This window comes from Pteropus vampyrus, unplaced genomic scaffold (genome assembly GCF_000151845.1).
Source record: "Pteropus vampyrus isolate Shadow unplaced genomic scaffold, Pvam_2.0 Scaffold8, whole genome shotgun sequence".
Taxonomy (NCBI): domain Eukaryota; kingdom Metazoa; phylum Chordata; class Mammalia; order Chiroptera; family Pteropodidae; genus Pteropus; species Pteropus vampyrus.
Window position 1 is genome coordinate 4,015,767 of NW_011888789.1, and position 17,707 is coordinate 4,033,473.

Consider the following 17,707-nt stretch of genomic DNA (forward strand, 5'->3'; position numbering starts at 1 on the left):
TGGTTTTCAAACTCTTACCTCCTCGTTCCCCAAACATCTACATGTTTAATGTTATAAATCAGTCAAGTTTACCAAAGACTGTGTAGCCTTGTGTAACCAGTAGCTGCAGCCAACAAATAAATGGTGTTTTTCTTACTTTTTTTTAATTGAGATATAATTGACATATTATATTAGTTTCATGTGTACAGCATAATGATTCAATATTTTATACATTGTGAAATGATCACCACAATAAGTCTAGTTAACATCCATCACCAAACAGTTGCAAATTGTTTTTTCTTATGGTGAGAACTTAAGATCTCCTCTCTTAGCAACTTTCAGATATGCCAATACAGTGTTACTAACTATGGTTCCATGCCATACATCACAGCCTCGGGACTTACTTGTTTTATAACTGGAAGTCTGTACCTTTCGAGCCCCTTCTTTCATTTCGCCCACCCCACACCTCCCACCTCTAGCAACCACCAGTGTCTTTGTCATCTCTGAGTTTTCCTATTGTTTTTGATCTGAACAAATCATATATTTTGCCTTGTTAACTCAGTGCCTACTCCATATTAAAGGGGTGGGGCTTAAGGCATCCCACTGGATTTTCCATCGCCCCCTACAGAAATTATAATTAAAGTTCCCATAGTAAGTATGTTTCAAAGCTGCAGAGGTTCAACTGAAGGCTGGCTTTGTAGGATAGTGAACGAATAATAAGAGTTTTGAAGGGATGAAAGGAATTGGGAGAGAAGGGAGAGCAGGAAATCCCACACATTCTAGTCAAATGGTGACACATAACTGAATCGGTTGGTATTTTCATCTATGTATGAAATGTGAGGACCTTTTATGAGATCTTAAGAGAAGAGGTGGGTGTAGTACTAGGAGTGAGTGACACAAATTAGAGTAAACAGAAATAAGTTTGGTTCAAGAACATACTTCTAACTGTTGAGAGCACAAATTTTAATTATCCTGGAGTCCCTGACCTGCAACAAGTTGCTTTCTTGGGGGAGTTAAACCTTTTAAACAAATGAACTGGAACCTCAACACCCACTGAGCTGTGGAGAGGAGGCTACAGGTCAGCGTTTAATGCTCTCAACTTGTCCTGTGAAACTTGGGCCATATGATATTTTCCACACCAGTGGGAAAGATATGCGTCATACGGAATCTTGCCTTTTGATAGTTCACCTGAAAGCCTCAGATGCAATAGCCTGTGTTATAGCATAACCCCGAGTCCTGCCCATTCGTCAGGCATAATCAGCAAAGATGTTACTTAGTGTTTGTCAATGTCACAAGCTGTCAGGACTGGGTATTTGTGAAGCCTCTTTAAGTTGCCTGGAGCATGTCTGAGGTTGAAACTTCACAGGACACTTGTGGCATTAGTTCTAGATCCCGTGTCTGGTGGGGGAAGGAATGACAAAGAACAGGTTAGAGGATGAATAGTATTGAACTAAAGAGATGTGATGGCTTACCTTGCTTAGTGTCTCTGTTAGTCTGTTGGGAGATCTTGTGAACTTTTAGGGTAGCAAGAGACTTCAGTTACCGCTCTTCTTCGTGTTTGAAAGCTACCTTTTTAATTGCAAAAGAGAATGTAAACACACACTGTCAAGAGACAGCAAAGTTGGAAGCAGAGCAGAGGGAGTTCTACCTATTGCCGATTCCAGTTCAAAATATTTTGCATGCCTGGAATTTTCACAGATCGCAGAGGTTTTCTCTGTGGGCAGTTAAAGAACAGCCTATAGGTCCCAGGGTTTACATAAAATAACTCTTATTTAGCTTGAAACACTTGGTCAGGCTTTCTCCTGTTACATTCTTTTACATACATCGTTATTTCTTTTTAATAAAAAAATAAATAAAATATACAGGGGAATTAACCCCGATGGTGAATAACTAGCATGCTCCTGGCCCCCGGGACCTCGGTGCATGTCCTGCTTCCTGCTGTTTGCCAGTCCCCAGGTCGCATAGCTTTATTCTGTCTCTGCAGAGTGAAGATTCAGACGAGGATGAGCCCTGCGCAATAAGTGGCAAATGGACTTTCCAGAGGGACAGCAAGAGGTGGTCCCGGCTTGAAGAGTTTGATGTCTTTTCTCCAAAGCAGGACCCAGTCCCTGGGTCCCCAGAGGATCCCCACCTGAAGAGCGTCCCAAGCCATGAAAGCATGCTGACAGACCTCAGCGAGCACCAAGAGGTAGCTTCTGTCCGAAGCCTCAGCAGCACCAGCAGCCTCCCCGCCCATGTGCCCCACAGTGGGGATGCTGCGACACCGCGGACTAACTCGGTCATTAGCGTCTGCTCCTCCTCCGGCAACTTTGTGAGCAACGATGACTCTTTCTGCAGCCTGCCTTCTCCCAAGGAACTGTCCAGCTTCAGCTTTAGCATGAAAGGCCACGAGAAAAACAAGTCCAAGACGCGCAGCCTGCTGAAGCGCATGGAGAGCTTAAAGCTCAAGAGCTCCCACCACAGTAAGCACAAGGCGCCTTCCAAGCTGGGGCTGATCATCAGTGGGCCCATTCTGCAGGAGGGGGTGGACGAGGAGAAGTTAAAGCAGCTGAACTGCGTGGAGATCTCTGCTCTCAATGGCAACCACATTAACGTCCCCATGGTACGAAAGAGGAGCGTTTCCAACTCCACGCAGACCAGTAGCAGCAGCAGCCAGTCTGAGACCAGCAGCGCCGTCAGCACGCCCAGTCCTGTCACCAGGACCCGGAGCCTCAGCGCCTGCAACAAGCGGGTGGGCATGTACTTAGAGGGCTTTGATCCCTTCAATCAGTCGACATTCAACAACATTGTGGAGCAGAACTTCCGAAACCATGAGAGCTACCCAGAGGACACAGTGTTCTACATCCCAGAAGATCACAAGCCTGGCACTTTCCCCAAGGCCCTCTCCAATGGCAGTTTCTCTCCCTCAGGGAGTAACAGCTCTGTGAACTGGAGGACTGGAAGCTTCCACGGCCCCGGCCACATCAGCCTGAGGAGGGAAAACAGCAGTGACAGCCCCAAGGAACTTAAGAGACGCAATTCCTCCAGCTCCATGAGCAGCCGCCTGAGTATCTATGACAACGTGCCGGGCTCCATCCTCTATTCCAGCTCAGGTGACCTAGCTGACCTGGAGAACGAGGACATCTTCCCCGAGCTAGATGACATCCTCTACCACGTGAATGGGATGCAGAGGATAGTCAACCAGTGGTCAGAGAAGTTTTCAGATGAGGGAGACTCTGACTCAGCCCTGGACTCGGTCTCTCCATGTCCGTCCTCCCCCAAACAGATACACCTGGATGTGGACAATGACCGAGCCACACTCAGTGACCTGGACAGCACAGGCAACTCGCTGAATGAGCCTGAAGAGCCCTCGGACATCCCAGAGAGAAGAGATTCTGGGGTGGGGGCCTCCCTGACCCGGTCCAATAGGTAAGAGCTTTGTTCTCTCTTCAGACTGGGGAGGGACTGCTTCTGCTTGCTGCATAAGGGAAATGGCATTAAGTCTGGCATCTGTAGCCATGTCAGTACCTAAGAAAGAGGCAGGCAAGGAAATCCTAACATCCAGAAAGAGTGGATATTGTTTAATGGGTACAGATTTTCAGTTGCAGAATATGAAATAAGTTCTGTGGATGGATGATGCTAATGATTGTACAACAGTGTGAAGGTACTTAGCGCCCCTGAACTATATGCTTAAAAATGGTTAAGATGGTAAATTTTATGTTATCTTTGTTTTACTGGGGGGGTGGGAAGTCGAGTCCTCTCGGTCCCTGAGATAGGATGCCAGAGAGCAGCCCACTGCTGTTTCTGTGTCTACCTATGAGAAAGCCTTAACTCACTGACTTGCCCTCGCTCTTCTCTCGCAGGCACAGGCTGAGATGGCACAGTTTCCAGAGCTCTCATCGGCCGAGCTTAAACTCTGTATCACTGCAGATTAACTGCCAGTCTGTGGCCCAGATGAACCTGCTGCAGAAATACTCACTCCTGAAGTTAACTGCCCTGTTGGAGAAATACACACCTTCTAATAAGCATGGTTTCAGCTGGTAAGAGTTCAGACTGCTCCATAAACTGTAATTGAAAATGTTTTCGTTCCGGTCCTGAGGCTCTTCCAACACCGAGTGTATAACAATTCTATCCTTTTACTGTCTTTAGTCTCCCATCTTAATGCAATCAGTCTCTGCTTTCTTAAGGCAGAGTATCATTTGATACTGCTTAAGTCAGTTTAGCTTTAGGGAACTACCTTTGGGGTTGGTTGGTTGAGTTTTCAGCTCTCTGAGTGACAAATCGCCAGTTTATGGGGTGAGAATGCATTACTCTTCCATAGAGTTGTACAGGTGCTCCCTTCCCAGTGGTAGGAACAGCCTACCATAGGTAAATATATGTAGAGTATCAGATCATATTTTGGAAGGAAGGGAGGAAAAATGTTGTTCTGATCAGGGGTCCCCAACCAGTCTATGGCCTGTTAGGAACCCAGCCACACAGCAGGAAGTGAGTGGCAGACAAGTGAGCCAAGCTTCATCTGTATTTGCAGCCGCTCCCCAGCGCTAGCATCACCACCTCAGCTCCACCTCAGATCATCAGGCATTAGATTCTCGTAGGAGCACCGTCCCTGGTGCCAAAAAGGTTGGAGATCACTGGTTTAGGTCATACAATGTAACGAGGCCAACTTTGAAATGCTTGATGTACAGTTTTTAGAAATCATTTTTGATGTGACTATAGCATCACTCAAAAATCTACCTGTACTGAAGATTTTAGGTTATGTGTTTTTCCAACAAAGACTCTTAAACAGTGATTAATAAATTTAAGGAATTCTCTAAGATGTTAGAGACTAAAATATAGATGAAGATAAAATGTATTGGATGAACTGCCCGTAATTACTTTAGAAAATATGGCCCTTCCTCTGTATAGCTGGTGGGCTGGATGGATCATGGATGTGACCTAATATGTGCATACCTTTATTTTTCACTGTCAGTGCAAAGCAGAGAAATGACATCCCAGCGCATTTGCAGTGTCAGCTGGATATCCTGAAACCTTTTCACTACTCTGAGTGTTTATTATTCAATTGCACAACCAGAGCTACTTGAGAGAGTCAGTCAAGTAGCCTAACTGCTTTTTCTCTCTCCGGCTACCCCTCTCCTCAGGATTCATAGTGAGTTTAACTTCAGCATCAAAGTACCTCCTGTTCAAAGGCTGTTATTATGTGAGCCCTGCTAAATACAGAAGTTGTTTGTTCTGAATGACAGAAATAAGTATGGACCGGTTGATCTCCACATGCTTCAGATTCTCAGCGGAGATCGTAATGTGTTCCTTGCACATTCCACTGCTCGGCTTTTCTCCCCCAACAAAGCGAGTATTATGCACATTTATAGCCGTGATACCATATACTTAACTGTATGGAAATACAAATTTGGCTCTGCGTTTTAGTTTTACCTTTCCTAGAGCTATAAACAGTGCCATGTCGTGGCTATTGGTAAGCATTCAGAAGTCAAAGTGGTCTGTCTCCTGCCGTGTGGAGAGTCATACTTTCCCGGCTGGCTATTTAAAACTGCATATTTTACATTCTCATTTCTGAGTTGCCCACCCCCTTCCCACCAAACCCTCAAGAATCTGGAAGTCCACAATACTTCTTGAGTCCCGGTCAGTTTTTCCAGTGAGTCAAAACCAAACGTAAAAGCCTTGCATTGTGCGATCCATGGAGTTGGGAGAAATTTTACGCAAAGTTTTTTCCTGTCTGGCCTGGCCCTATTTTGTCCCATTCAGAGTGGTCGTTTGTAGAGCTGAAAATTCTGCTTGACAGCGTTAAATGCATGACACTAATTTCCAGCTTTAGCATGTACTGCTGGGGCTGGACCTGGTTAAGGGAGCCTGGGCTAAGCTCACAGAACCCTCATTGTTCTTTTCCATTTTCCTTTACACACCTAAAGATGTTATATTCTCCGGGGTCATCAGCTAGAGAATTTATTTGACTTCGGGTCATTAGGTTGGCCCCTACTGTTGAGCTGTCGAGTTGGTTTTTCTTACGTTGGACTGACTTCACGTATTTGCTACTTTCTCATCCAGCGTTACCTGATCCTTTTAACCCTAAATACTTTGGATCTCATCAAGAGATTAGAAATTATTCTTGTCTATATTTCAAGATCAACAGGAACTTGTTTTTCAAACTCTGTCGCAAAGTTCCTAATTACGTGTTATTTTCTTCTTCTGTTCCTTGCTGTGCCACCATTTTTTAAGGAAGCCCATCATCTCCCATCCTCAGAGTTAAGAGCAGAAGGAGAATTCTCAACTGAGGAAGTGTGACTGGACCTTACAGCCCCAACCCTTAGAAGATCTAGAACAGCACTGTCCAGTGGGACTGTCTGGGATGGTGGGAATGTTCTAAATTTGCAGTTCAGTATGGTAGTGACTGGCCACAGATGGCTAGTGAGTGCTTGAAATGAGGCTCATACAACTGAGGGAATGATTTTATAATTTTATTTCATTTAAATTTAAATAGCCACCCTGTTAGTACAGACCTAAAGCCCACAGGGTTTACCTGCGGAGATGGACCAAAGTAGACCGGCAAATCCCTAACCGCTATTTTCTTTAAACAGGGCTGTGCCCAAGTTCATGAAAAGGATCAAGGTTCCAGACTACAAGGACCGGAATGTGTTCGGGGTCCCTCTGACGGTCAATGTTCAGCGCACGGGGCAGCCCCTGCCCCAGAGCATTCAGCAGGCCATGCGCTACCTGCGCAACCATTGTCTGGATCAGGTGAGAGCCACCGCCCGCAGGTCCCACTTGATCGTGGGAGCTCAGATGCATGCTTCTTTTGCTATTTCTGTAGTGAAAACGTTGCTTTCGTCTTGACGGTTAGAGTTTTTCTCCTAACAGGTTGGGCTCTTCAGAAAATCGGGTGTTAAATCCCGGATTCAGGCTCTGCGCCAGATGAACGAAAGTGCCATGGATTGTGTCAACTATGAGGGACAATCTGCTTATGATGTGGCAGACATGTTGAAGCAGTATTTTCGAGATCTTCCTGAGCCACTAATGACGAACAAACTCTCAGAAACCTTCCTACAGATCTACCAGTGTAAGTGTTCTTTGATCTTCGCACTGTTGCCGGTGGGGAAGAGGGGGACCGCTGAAACTTGTAGCTTCCTTTGATGCCGTTCTTTTGGACCCATGTGATGACCTCTTGCAAACATATGTCATCAGTTTCTTCCTTGCCTCCTTATTTGTGGAACGGGTTTCTGTATACCCGTGAAATAAAGCAAAAATAAATTTCCCTTATCATCGTTCTCTAATAATTACTGAAGCAATCGTCTATTTTTACCTTCTGATCCCGGAGCTCATTCTTCCATTCGTTTCTAGAACATGGTTATCTAAGAAGCTTAAAAGAGCAGGTACCAAGATCTCCCTCTCTGCCTTTTCCATAGAAATTTCATTTGCTTCACATCTCAGCAGCAGGGCCTGTTGTGTTTAAAATTTCACAGGTGCCTGTGTGTTTTATCTTGCTGTAAAATGAATAATCTTTTTCTGTTATTCATCTCAGCTTCTGCCAGAAATACTTGAGAAAACAATACCCATGCCCTTCTCACTTTTAAGTAAAGCTTAAAGCAAACAGTTGTCTAAATTAATGATCAAGATCAGGATTATAGCTTTTACAGCCTTGTGTTTTTCTTGGCTCATTGTGGCATTACAGCAGTGTAATTTGAAAGCAGCTTCTCTTAGTGCTCAAATTGTCTTTAGCTGGCGCATTGGACTTTATGAGAAATGGAGCCGGTCTGGATTATTTCATTATTTGTTTCATCCTTTCAGATTTTATGAAAACATAGGTCACATTTTCCCCACCAAGGTATTTGTTATGTGTTGTAACCATGGAGCTGTTTAATCAGTTTGTCCTATGGAGCTGCATTTGAGTGACTTGATTTTTCCACCACATGCCTTTTTTAAAGAAAGATTTGCCTGGTAAAGGAGACCTGAAGGGTGGGTTCAGCATTTTCTACATATGTGTTAGTTTATGGGTCTAGTTCTCAAGCATGTATTTTTATAATAGCCTCTCAGTAGGCTTTCTAAAACATAAAGAAATTAGTAGCTGAATGTGTCTGCTGTTTAACTTGACTGCATGTTTGAGCAGCTTCCTTTTCCCATTTTGAGAATGAGCAAATCACTTAAAATTATGAGAGTCTCCATCGATACTGAATATTTTGTAGTAAAAACTAAAACTCAGTTCTTATCATCGTATACATATCTTAAATAAGGTTTTTCATTGAAACTGAACAAAAGTATAAGGATATAATGTTTTTTAGTAATTGAGAATGGTAAATTAGGGATTTCTCAGAAGCATTTAGAAAAGAAAAACGTATTCTGTAAACTAAAAGAACAGGCCTCATCTGGAGTTGAACTCTGAGGTGGATTTAGGAGTATATTGGCATTGTGGGTGTTTAAAATATTTTAACTCCTCCACAGGCAGGAAATACTTGAGGGCAGTGACGCTGGTGGCAGCCCTAATTTCTTCCATATTAACCCTGAGTACACTTTCTGCAAGTGCTTGTTCAGTACTGGGCTGAGGTCTTTGATGCTGATGTGTTTGCTTTGGGACATTTCCTTGCAATGTACATGGAAAATCACTGAATTGATGGGGAAAATGCTGGTGTTGTGCAGATGTGCCCAAGGACCAGCGCCTTCAGGCGATCAAGGCCGCCATTATGCTTCTGCCTGATGAGAACCGGGAGGTTTTACAGACACTCCTTTATTTCCTGAGCGATGTCACAGCAGCTGTGAAAGAAAACCAGATGACTCCAACCAACCTGGCCGTGTGCTTAGCGCCTTCCCTCTTCCACCTCAACACGCTGAAGAGAGAGAATTCTTCCCCAAGGTACCGGTTAGAGGAGACGTGCCTGTGCAGGGCTCCGTTCTTCAGGCTGAGGCCGCCTCCCATTCCTTTTAGGGTTGTTGGATTCGTACTTGAATCTAGCAAAAGGGAGCTGGACCTCCTTCCTTCACAGCTCACGCACCTCTCCTGCCCTCCTCTCTCCTTTCTTCTCAGCCCTGAAAGTCTAGTCACAACCAAGTTTGGGAAGAGAGATTAGAATTTGGGCTTTGCCATGGGAGGTGTTTACTCCAGTGCTCACCAGTGCCCTCTGTAACGTTGTCATGATACTTTCTGCCAGCAAAGAACATGGATTTACCGACGTAAACAGTTGGATAGGGGGACAGGCGCCCTGCTGCCTTGGCTTCTTCATGGCCAGGAAAGCTGAGCTCCTGGCCTGTGCTGGCGGTTGAAAGGAAGTAGCCTGGTCGAGAAGAACTAAGGATAAAGTTGAGTCTCCAAGTTCGGACCTGGTCTAAGCCAATTGTTTATAAAGTTTCTCCTTAGATGTATACAGGATGGGAGTGGCTGTAGAAGAAGTCGGAGAATCTAGAAAATAGCAAAGGCCGATATTTGTTCAGCATTTATTTTCTCCCAGGTACAGGATTGTACCCTTGACATTCATTAAATTCTCACTTAATCCTCATAGCAATCATAGAAGATGAAGATACTGTTAGTATCTGTTCTACATAAGAGGGAAATGAGACTGCAGGAAAGGTCAGTTAAGGAACTTGCCCTTCTCTGACAGGAAGAAACAGCAGAGCCAGTTGGAGCTTCTGACTTATGTGACTATCTCATGTAAAGCGGCGTGTGTGAGAAAGGAGTCACTAACTGGACTTCACCCCACATGCCAAATACATCCAGCTAATCCTGTTGACAAATATTTCTTCGTTAGACGCATGAGGCCTAGTTGTGCTAGTTGAAGAAAGCATTGCTTCTGAAAGCCATGCAGAGCTTAAACATCCTTTTAACTAGTTCTAACCATTGAATGGGGCATTCCAGCTTTAACGGGATAGAGAACAGATAAGATTAAGGCAGAACCTTTAGGAAACAATAGATTTCCCCTCACCTTTGGGAGGGCGTCCTGTTTGTTTAAACCGGGAAGAATAGGGACACTATTTACCCCAATGTCCAATGCCTCCCACCCACGCCTGGCTCTTCCCCCTTCTCTGCCTTTCTTCCTCCCCACCATACAGAGACCTTACAAGCTGCCCTATTTAAATAGGAACCGATTTAATGTGACGACTTTAAATAGCCTAGATTTCATCGAAAACAGTCTCTTTCATGTTTTTTTGTATGTTGTCGATAAAGCTGAGAAATTCTAGTGACCAAAGTAAAGCTCTCTCGAACCCCTTAATGACAGACAGGCTCCCGTGAAATGGTTTTTTCCTCTCCTGTGGGTTTCCTCGACTAACACATTGATTTGCAAATATATAAATATTTGAATCTTTCTCCTCCTTATTTCTTCTGCCTAGGGTAATGCAAAGGAAACAAAGTTTGGGCAAACCCGATCAGAGAGATTTGAATGAAAACCTTGCTGCCACTCAGGGGCTAGCCCACATGATTGCGGAGTGCAAGAAGCTTTTCCAGGTGAGGAGTTGGGACATTTTGTTATTTGTTAACGATAATGCGAATAGGGATGAAATCTTAGATGCAGTATTTGTTCACATCTTACCAAAAGATCTCTGCTCCAGCTGGAGATTATATGCATAGCCCAAGAATGTCTTATTTATATATATTATAATGTACGAGTTCACTGCAGTTAGTATGTTTAATAAAATTGCCTACCGCCACACACCTTTACTTGACAAAACAAAGGCAACAAATGATCTGAAATGAATTCTGTGTCTGAGAGACGTGCCTTCGTCAGCATAAGCCTTGTTTTAGTCGCTTAACCTCCTACCGTAGCTTTCCAAGGAAGAGTACCTTACACAGTAAGCTTTGCAGATACCTTTATGAAGATGGTTCGTACCCTCGTGCTACCATGTGGGGTGGGAAGGGACACCCCTCCATCTGTTGGAAGCGGAGAGATTGGACTGCCCGCACTGCCTCGAGGCTCCAGTCCACTGTTTCTACCCTGACGTTTATGTTGATGGACTGCAAGAATGAGCCCAGGCAGACTTTCAGTCTCTCGTGTCCCTCACAGGTTCCTGAGGAAATGAGCCGATGTCGGAATTCCTACACCGAGCAAGAGCTGAAGCCCCTCACTCTGGAAGCATTAGGACACCTTTGTAATGACGAGTCAGCTGACTACCAGCACTTCCTCCAAGACTGCGTGGACAGCCTGTTTAAAGAGGTCAAAGAGAAGTTTAAAGGCTGGGTCAGCTACTCCACGTCTGAGCAGGCCGAGCTGTCCTATAAGAAGGTACGTCATCTCCCTGTTGTCAGACAGTTGGGTTCCAGTGTCAGGACTTGGGTTCGTCAGCAGTGAGACGTTTTGGCCCATACAGCTCTCCATGGGGATCTGTTGCCTATTCCCGGGCTTGCAGAGTGGGACAGCCAGGTGATTCATAGTCCCCAGCTAAGAGTGGAAACCAGCCCAGTGAGGAACACTCATCTAACACTCGTCAGAGGAATCCAGCCACCTAAAGCAATCCTCTGGTTCTGCAGAATCACACTAGAATTCCTGGAATGGTTTGCTAATGGATCAGGCCTTAGGGCATTTTATGACATGCTTAGGTTTTTCCATAATTTGGTCAGAATCCCCTTGCGCTCTCCTGTGTTCTCAATCACTCTGCTTTTGGCCTTTAAATGAGCAGGAAACTCTGCAGGGAGAAATTAACTTGTTAGGACTGAAAGCCCCTCCAGGGCAGACGCATGTTGTATGGCTTAGCAGGACAGATCCATAGGAGGTATCTGTTGATACTGTCCCAACGACCTTGAAAAGAAATAAACGAGAGCAGTCTGGATGGCCATACGGGCTTTGGGGTGCAAATAAACAATCTTACTTTATGGCACAGACCCTCATGTGGGTCCCAGGAAAACAGATGGAACAGGTTTGACCTGAAGTGCCACTAGCAGTTCTGTTTACTTCCTGGGCTGCCCTTGAATATACTCAAAGATGACGGCCTAATAAAGCCACAGATAATCACTAGCCTCCATACATATGACCGTGCACCCAGCCAGAAATTCATCTTGAGAGTCTGTGTGTAAATTGTCTTAGCGCTGAAAGCATGCCCTTTTTTCAGATGAGCGAAGGGCCCCCACTAAGGCTTTGGAGGTCCACCATCGAAGTCCCTGCCATGCCTGAGGACATCTTAAAGCGCCTGCTGAAAGAGCAGCACCTTTGGGACGTAGACCTGTTGGATTCGAAAGTGATTGAAATCCTGGACAGTCAAACTGAAATTTACCAGTATGTCCAAAACAGTATGGCACCCCATCCCGCTCGGGACTACGTTGTTTTGAGGTGAGAACGTCCAAAGTGATTATTGTGGTAAGGATGAGCCTCTATGCCACTGAATGTTATAAGATGGTAAAATTATTTAAAATAGAACATATGCTTCCAGAAAAGTGTTGAACTCTTCCAAATATGGAAAATATGTCGGCATTTATTCCAAGAGTTCAAAATGGTTTGAACTCTTTTGGAATTGAGCTCAGAAAGAGAGGCACATTCTATTGAGTATTCTCATCAGTAGCAGATTCTTGCCCCTTTTAGGATAATTTTTTTCTATAGAAATAGCTAGTGAATGCCTAAGCCAGGAAGTAACATTTGGGTTCCAAGTGAGCTGTGGTTAAAGCTGATTTATATCTAATTCATAATTCTCTGGAGACATTATTGAAAGAGGAATTTCAAAAATCTTTGATGAAATGTCACATCATTCATCCTGAACTTTTCCAACAGAGCAACACTCATTTGGATGTTCACGTTCTAATACATTTGTGAAATATAAAAATGGTTTTCTGTCACACTTCAGATTGGTTCCCTTTCAAAGAACTGACTGTGTGAGCACATACACCCACTCTCGAAGTGGCTATGTACAGAGTCATTCATTCAGGAGCCCTTGCACAATTGTTCAGAGGCTATCGTCTACCCAGGGCTGAGTCATACAGCATGGCCACCGATCTTGTCCCTCAGCTCTCTCCTCTAAGCGTGAGGCTTGTTTTAAACTTGGCTTCCAAGAAATTTCATTTTCCCCCCCTCTGGTTTTGTCTCTGTAGGACATGGAGGACTAACTTACCCAAGGGGGCATGTGCCCTTTTACTTACCTCGGTGGACCATGACCGGGCACCTGTGGTGGGGGTGAGGGTCAATGTGCTCCTGTCCAGGTATCTGATCGAACCCTGCGGGTCAGGGAAATCCAAACTCACCTACCTGTGCAGAGCTGATGTAAGGTACGTTCTGAGTCTGCTTTTTGGCATGGTGAAGGTCATGAAGAAGATTGAGACTTTTTTATCTAATGCAAAAAATGGCTTAAATGAATGCATTGTTGTGTCTTGGTACTCAATGAAGAATGGTGCTTATTAAGTAACACATTTCTGGGTCTTTTGGCTACCGCCGTCTAATTTTGATCCTTTAGAAAATGTGCCACTAAAGCAATTTGCATGTGGTGGTTCTGCCGTGAATTTAAAGCTACAAGAAATGAGAGTTTGAACTAGCAAACAGATGTTTCTTACTTTATGTATTCAAAGATGTTTGAATAATGTGACATGCCCTTTTAGTAATTAATCTGTGTGCCATAGATCAGTAGGTATTCATATCGGAAAGTTAGTGAGATGCAGCAATACAGACAAAAAAAAGAACCTTTGAAAACTTTCTCAAGTGGCTCTCATATTAAATAACTTCTCATTGACATCTTTACATCTGAGTACTTCTCCAAGTATCTGTGTGCTCTGTTTTTGTTATATAGGCCAAAGCTTTCTCTGAACAGTTTCACTCAGCATCTGTACTCAATATGTTATTTCTTGAGAAACTTCTAATTCCAAGTGTGTAATAGAAGTGCCAGAAGACTACCTTGAGTAAAGTTTACTTACCCATTTTGCTGAATAAGAAATGGAAGTGTACGCGAAACTCCCGTCAGCTTATTTCAGGCCCTTTCAACTTGAATAATTTATCTGTTTTTCCTTTCTGTTCCAGGGGCCACATGCCAGAGTGGTACACAAAATCTTTTGGACATTTGTGTGCAGCTGAAGTCGTAAAGATCCGAGACTCTTTCTGTAATCAGAACACTGAAACCAAAGACACCAAATCTAGGTGATTACTGAAGCAGAGCAAGTGTGTCCACCATCTGGGCATTTGTTTCTAGAACCCTTGCCAGTCCTTAGAAGAACGGGTTCTGGGTCTGATCCTGAAACAAAACTATAGATTGGAGTGTAGGAATTAACTGTAGCGATTTGAAACATTTTTAAAGCTGCTTCCTGTTTGTTTAAGGTCTATGTTATAGGCCTTGACTGGAATATGTAAGACTGTGCAAAAAATATATATATATATTCTTACACGAATTGCTTCTGAGAAGCAAAACTCTATAATTACATTACGGAAGATGATGAAGATACTTCATTCTCTTGTGATCCTGGTGTATGTGTACCTATGTCATTGTATACGCAGCGTGTTGAGGGACTGGTGTATCCACTGGAATAGTTGGTACTCTTTGACATGTTTTCTCACTGAGATGAGCAAAGAAAGGTTTGCACAGAGAAGTGTGTGTATGTGTGTTTGTTGCTGGTCGAATGGCATAGCTGTATAAGTCGGGATGCAGTGTCTGGCACACTGAGATGCCTCCAAGAAAGATATTGATGCATCGGGTTCAGTTTAACCTGGAATATCTGACTGCCCATGGATCCATCCAGAAAAGGAACCTACTCGTTTTGAGGGGTTGGACAACCCGTCCGTGCCCATTTTTTTTCCTAAGTTACTAAACAGACTCTTCCATCAACCTCTTCTTTACCTTTAAAGTGATTGTAGTAAATTTACTCCAATATCTCATTTCAGACACAGTTTATCTCACTGCAAATATCGATGTCATTTTTAAACAGGATATATTAATTAAGGAATGAAAATTCCTCCTTACTAGTTCCAAAACACAGTTAAGATTTAGTTTTTTTCTAAAGCGGAGATGTAAAAACTGAACACTCTAACATTTACTTGTGAATCAAGCATCAAAACAGTTTACCTGTCTGAATTCTTTGCATTTTTATGTTTATAACAGAAACTCTTTAAGACACACTATGTATGGGAGCATAGGAAACTGTTTCCTAAGGAAATCCCTGTAAATCTAACCCAACCACAAAAGTTGTTTGTTGTTGTTTTTATTAATGGCATTTCTGAAAGCTGAACATGTTTAATTGCATTTGCCCTTAACAGCAAATAGGTTTTCTGGTTTAATGACTTTTTTTTTTGCTTTTTTTTTTTTTTTTTTATGACTTTTGTTCTTCCTACATTTTCTTTTTTCTTTTCCTTTGTAATGATGCCCTTGGAATATATTTTAGTGGTAATAACAAATAGTTAACATAGTAAAAAACAAAAACAAAAACACCGGCACATTTTTCAGAAGGGTGGTCTTTGTACAGGTTTTACTGTAATGGTAAAGATTGACTTGAGAGACAGTGTTAGTGAATTTCTTTAGTGTGGATCAAAGTGAATACTGTATGAATGAGACTTGTAAGAAGGATTTTTATTTTGTTATAATTTAGTTACCATTGTCAGTGTTATTTCAAAGGTTCTTTGAAGAATTTGTGGGGGACAGATTAGAGTGTTAAAATTTGAGTATTTTGGATATCAGTGTTCTTCATGAAGATATACTTGTATATTCAATTTTAATGGCTTTCAGATTTGTGAGATTGTATATTGTATATACCATTCTATTAAGATACATGTACACATGTCCACTGTGCTTTCAAACATAGATGAAGCATGATAAAGATTATTATTTAAAATATACTTGTATTTATACCTCAGATATTCTTTTGGGTTTTGTACCTCAAGGCTTTTTTTTTTCCTAATGTAAATATGCTTTACATGAATACAGTCTAAGTGAAAAAAAATAAATAAAAGAAGAGGTTTATAACTTGCTCTATATCTGTACAGAATATAATCAATAAGTGCACTATTAAATGTTTAAAGTAAGGGAAAAGTCTGGCCTGCTCTCTCTCCTTTGTACTGCATCTCACTCCCACCCTGAAAACCACAGATTGCAAGGCATATCATTCTAACATCAACTAACGTGAAAACATAATGTTGCTGAAGGAAAAATCGTCTGCAAATCATTCCAAGGCCAAACTGCAGCTGAGCCACTTACTAACAAACAGGAAATCCTGGTGAAGGTTCGGGAAGCCTGGAGATGCTCTCCAAACAAAAGTCGTTAGGAAACGATGCTGAGAAAGTTACAAGAATAAGCAACAGCTACAGAAGGATGCTCATAAGCAAAGCCAAGGTCACAGATTCACTCCACGAAAGGTCTCTTTCCCACTGTTTGGCTTTCCTGTTGAAAGGATTCCTTACATATTTGACAAGAGGAGAATTCCAAGGATGTGAACATTTGTAAGAACTCTGCTTATGTCACCTAGAGTGACATTGCCACAACTTACTAATTGTGACTAGTGGCCTAGATTGTAAGCTCTTCGAGGGCAGGGCTCTTCTCCTGCACATCTTTATAACCCCCTACAGCAGCTTTCAGTGTTTTGTATGTAGGCACCTAATAAATTTATTATTTGCTAAATGGGATTGATTGAAATAGCGTCTGTTATTTGAAAAGGAAGAGAATCTAGGATGTCAGCTGTCTTAAGCCCTCACTTTGGCTCATCACCGCCCATTTTGAGATTGAAAGGCTGGAAATCGTTAAACGATACGGAATCTTAAAGTTTAATCTGACAAAGATGCACAGACACACTATATACATGCTACGAATACTGATTCAAAATTAGAGAGTTCTTTGTGATGGAATTTTAACCCATCTTACTCTCAGACACAATGTAATATTGATCTCAGAAGAGGTCTGATTTCTGACAAATATTCTGGACATAGAAAAGGGGTAAAACCCAACTTCATTATAATTTTTAAAAAGACATAGCCCAGACCGAAGGCTTTTTTATTTGCCTTTGCCTTCACACCTGATTTTCTCAGAGCTGAAATACCTAATACTTCAGTTTAAACAGTTCTGAAGTCATGAGTTACTAAGAGGCTTCATGAGGTTGCCAGGATGAAGAATGTGCTCTCACAGGCACCCAGATAGATTTATGTTTTTTTGTCACACCACCAATTTGCTTATTCAAATCCTTCAGTCAGTTATTCAACACATACTGTTTACCTCACACTGCTTAGTGTTGAAGATACTCCTGTAAGCAGGACTGACATCATCCTGCCTTCACAGAGTTAAAATCTGCACTCACAGATACTGAAAGAGAATGATGCCATGTAATGAACATTAGGACAAATCTTAACAAAACTAGAGGTAGCTAAGATCTTAACAAAATTCAAGGTAATTGTTATACTCAAAGCATTCTTCCTACCAATTTGTAGGTGGAATTACTTGGCAAATTCTAACAACACTAAATGGTTCTTTTAAGAAATTTTCTTTTCACAGTAGATATTTCAAATGAGATTTTTGAAAAGTAAAAACTAAAGAAAAACTAAGAAAGTTAATCCAGTGATATTGGTGCTTTCCAATATCACTAGTTAGGTGTGTATATGTGTATGCATGTCCACAGGACAGAGGCGATAGAGGTGTGTGGGATTTTATAGCTACATTCACTTTTGTCCACTTTCGACATCCTTATTTAAACCTCACATGTATCCCATGAAGTGTGGATAGCCTCATTGTACGGTGAGGCTATGCCTTAGAGAAGTAGTGGCAATTAAGACACCCAGAGCCAGAAGAAGGAGCTAAGACTCCAAGTCAGGTCCACTGCCTCCGATCATCTGCCATTTGCTGATCTTTCCCTAGCTGAGTGGCAGATTTCTCATAG

General features: G+C 42.6%; 1 protein-coding gene across 5 annotated transcripts in view; it reads left to right on the top strand.

Moving 5' to 3' along the window:
* Nucleotides 1–16,466, top strand: part of LOC105299737 (rho GTPase-activating protein 7) — a 41,458-nt gene extending 24,992 nt beyond the window's left edge. For all 5 annotated transcript variants that reach the window (XM_023538216.1, XM_011371628.2, XM_023538212.1 and 2 more), the window contains 10 exons: nucleotides 1,964–3,387; nucleotides 3,822–3,998; nucleotides 6,546–6,705; nucleotides 6,826–7,024; nucleotides 8,599–8,812; nucleotides 10,282–10,396; nucleotides 10,953–11,171; nucleotides 11,995–12,212; nucleotides 12,965–13,138; nucleotides 13,881–16,466. In XM_023538216.1, the coding sequence (XP_023393984.1) occupies nucleotides 1,964–3,387; nucleotides 3,822–3,998; nucleotides 6,546–6,705; nucleotides 6,826–7,024; nucleotides 8,599–8,812; nucleotides 10,282–10,396; nucleotides 10,953–11,171; nucleotides 11,995–12,212; nucleotides 12,965–13,138; nucleotides 13,881–14,001 (3,021 nt within the window). In that variant the 3' untranslated portion in view covers nucleotides 14,002–16,466. The remainder of the gene's footprint in view (nucleotides 1–1,963; nucleotides 3,388–3,821; nucleotides 3,999–6,545; nucleotides 6,706–6,825; nucleotides 7,025–8,598; nucleotides 8,813–10,281; nucleotides 10,397–10,952; nucleotides 11,172–11,994; nucleotides 12,213–12,964; nucleotides 13,139–13,880) is intronic.
* Nucleotides 16,467–17,707: the final 1,241 nt, after the last annotated feature.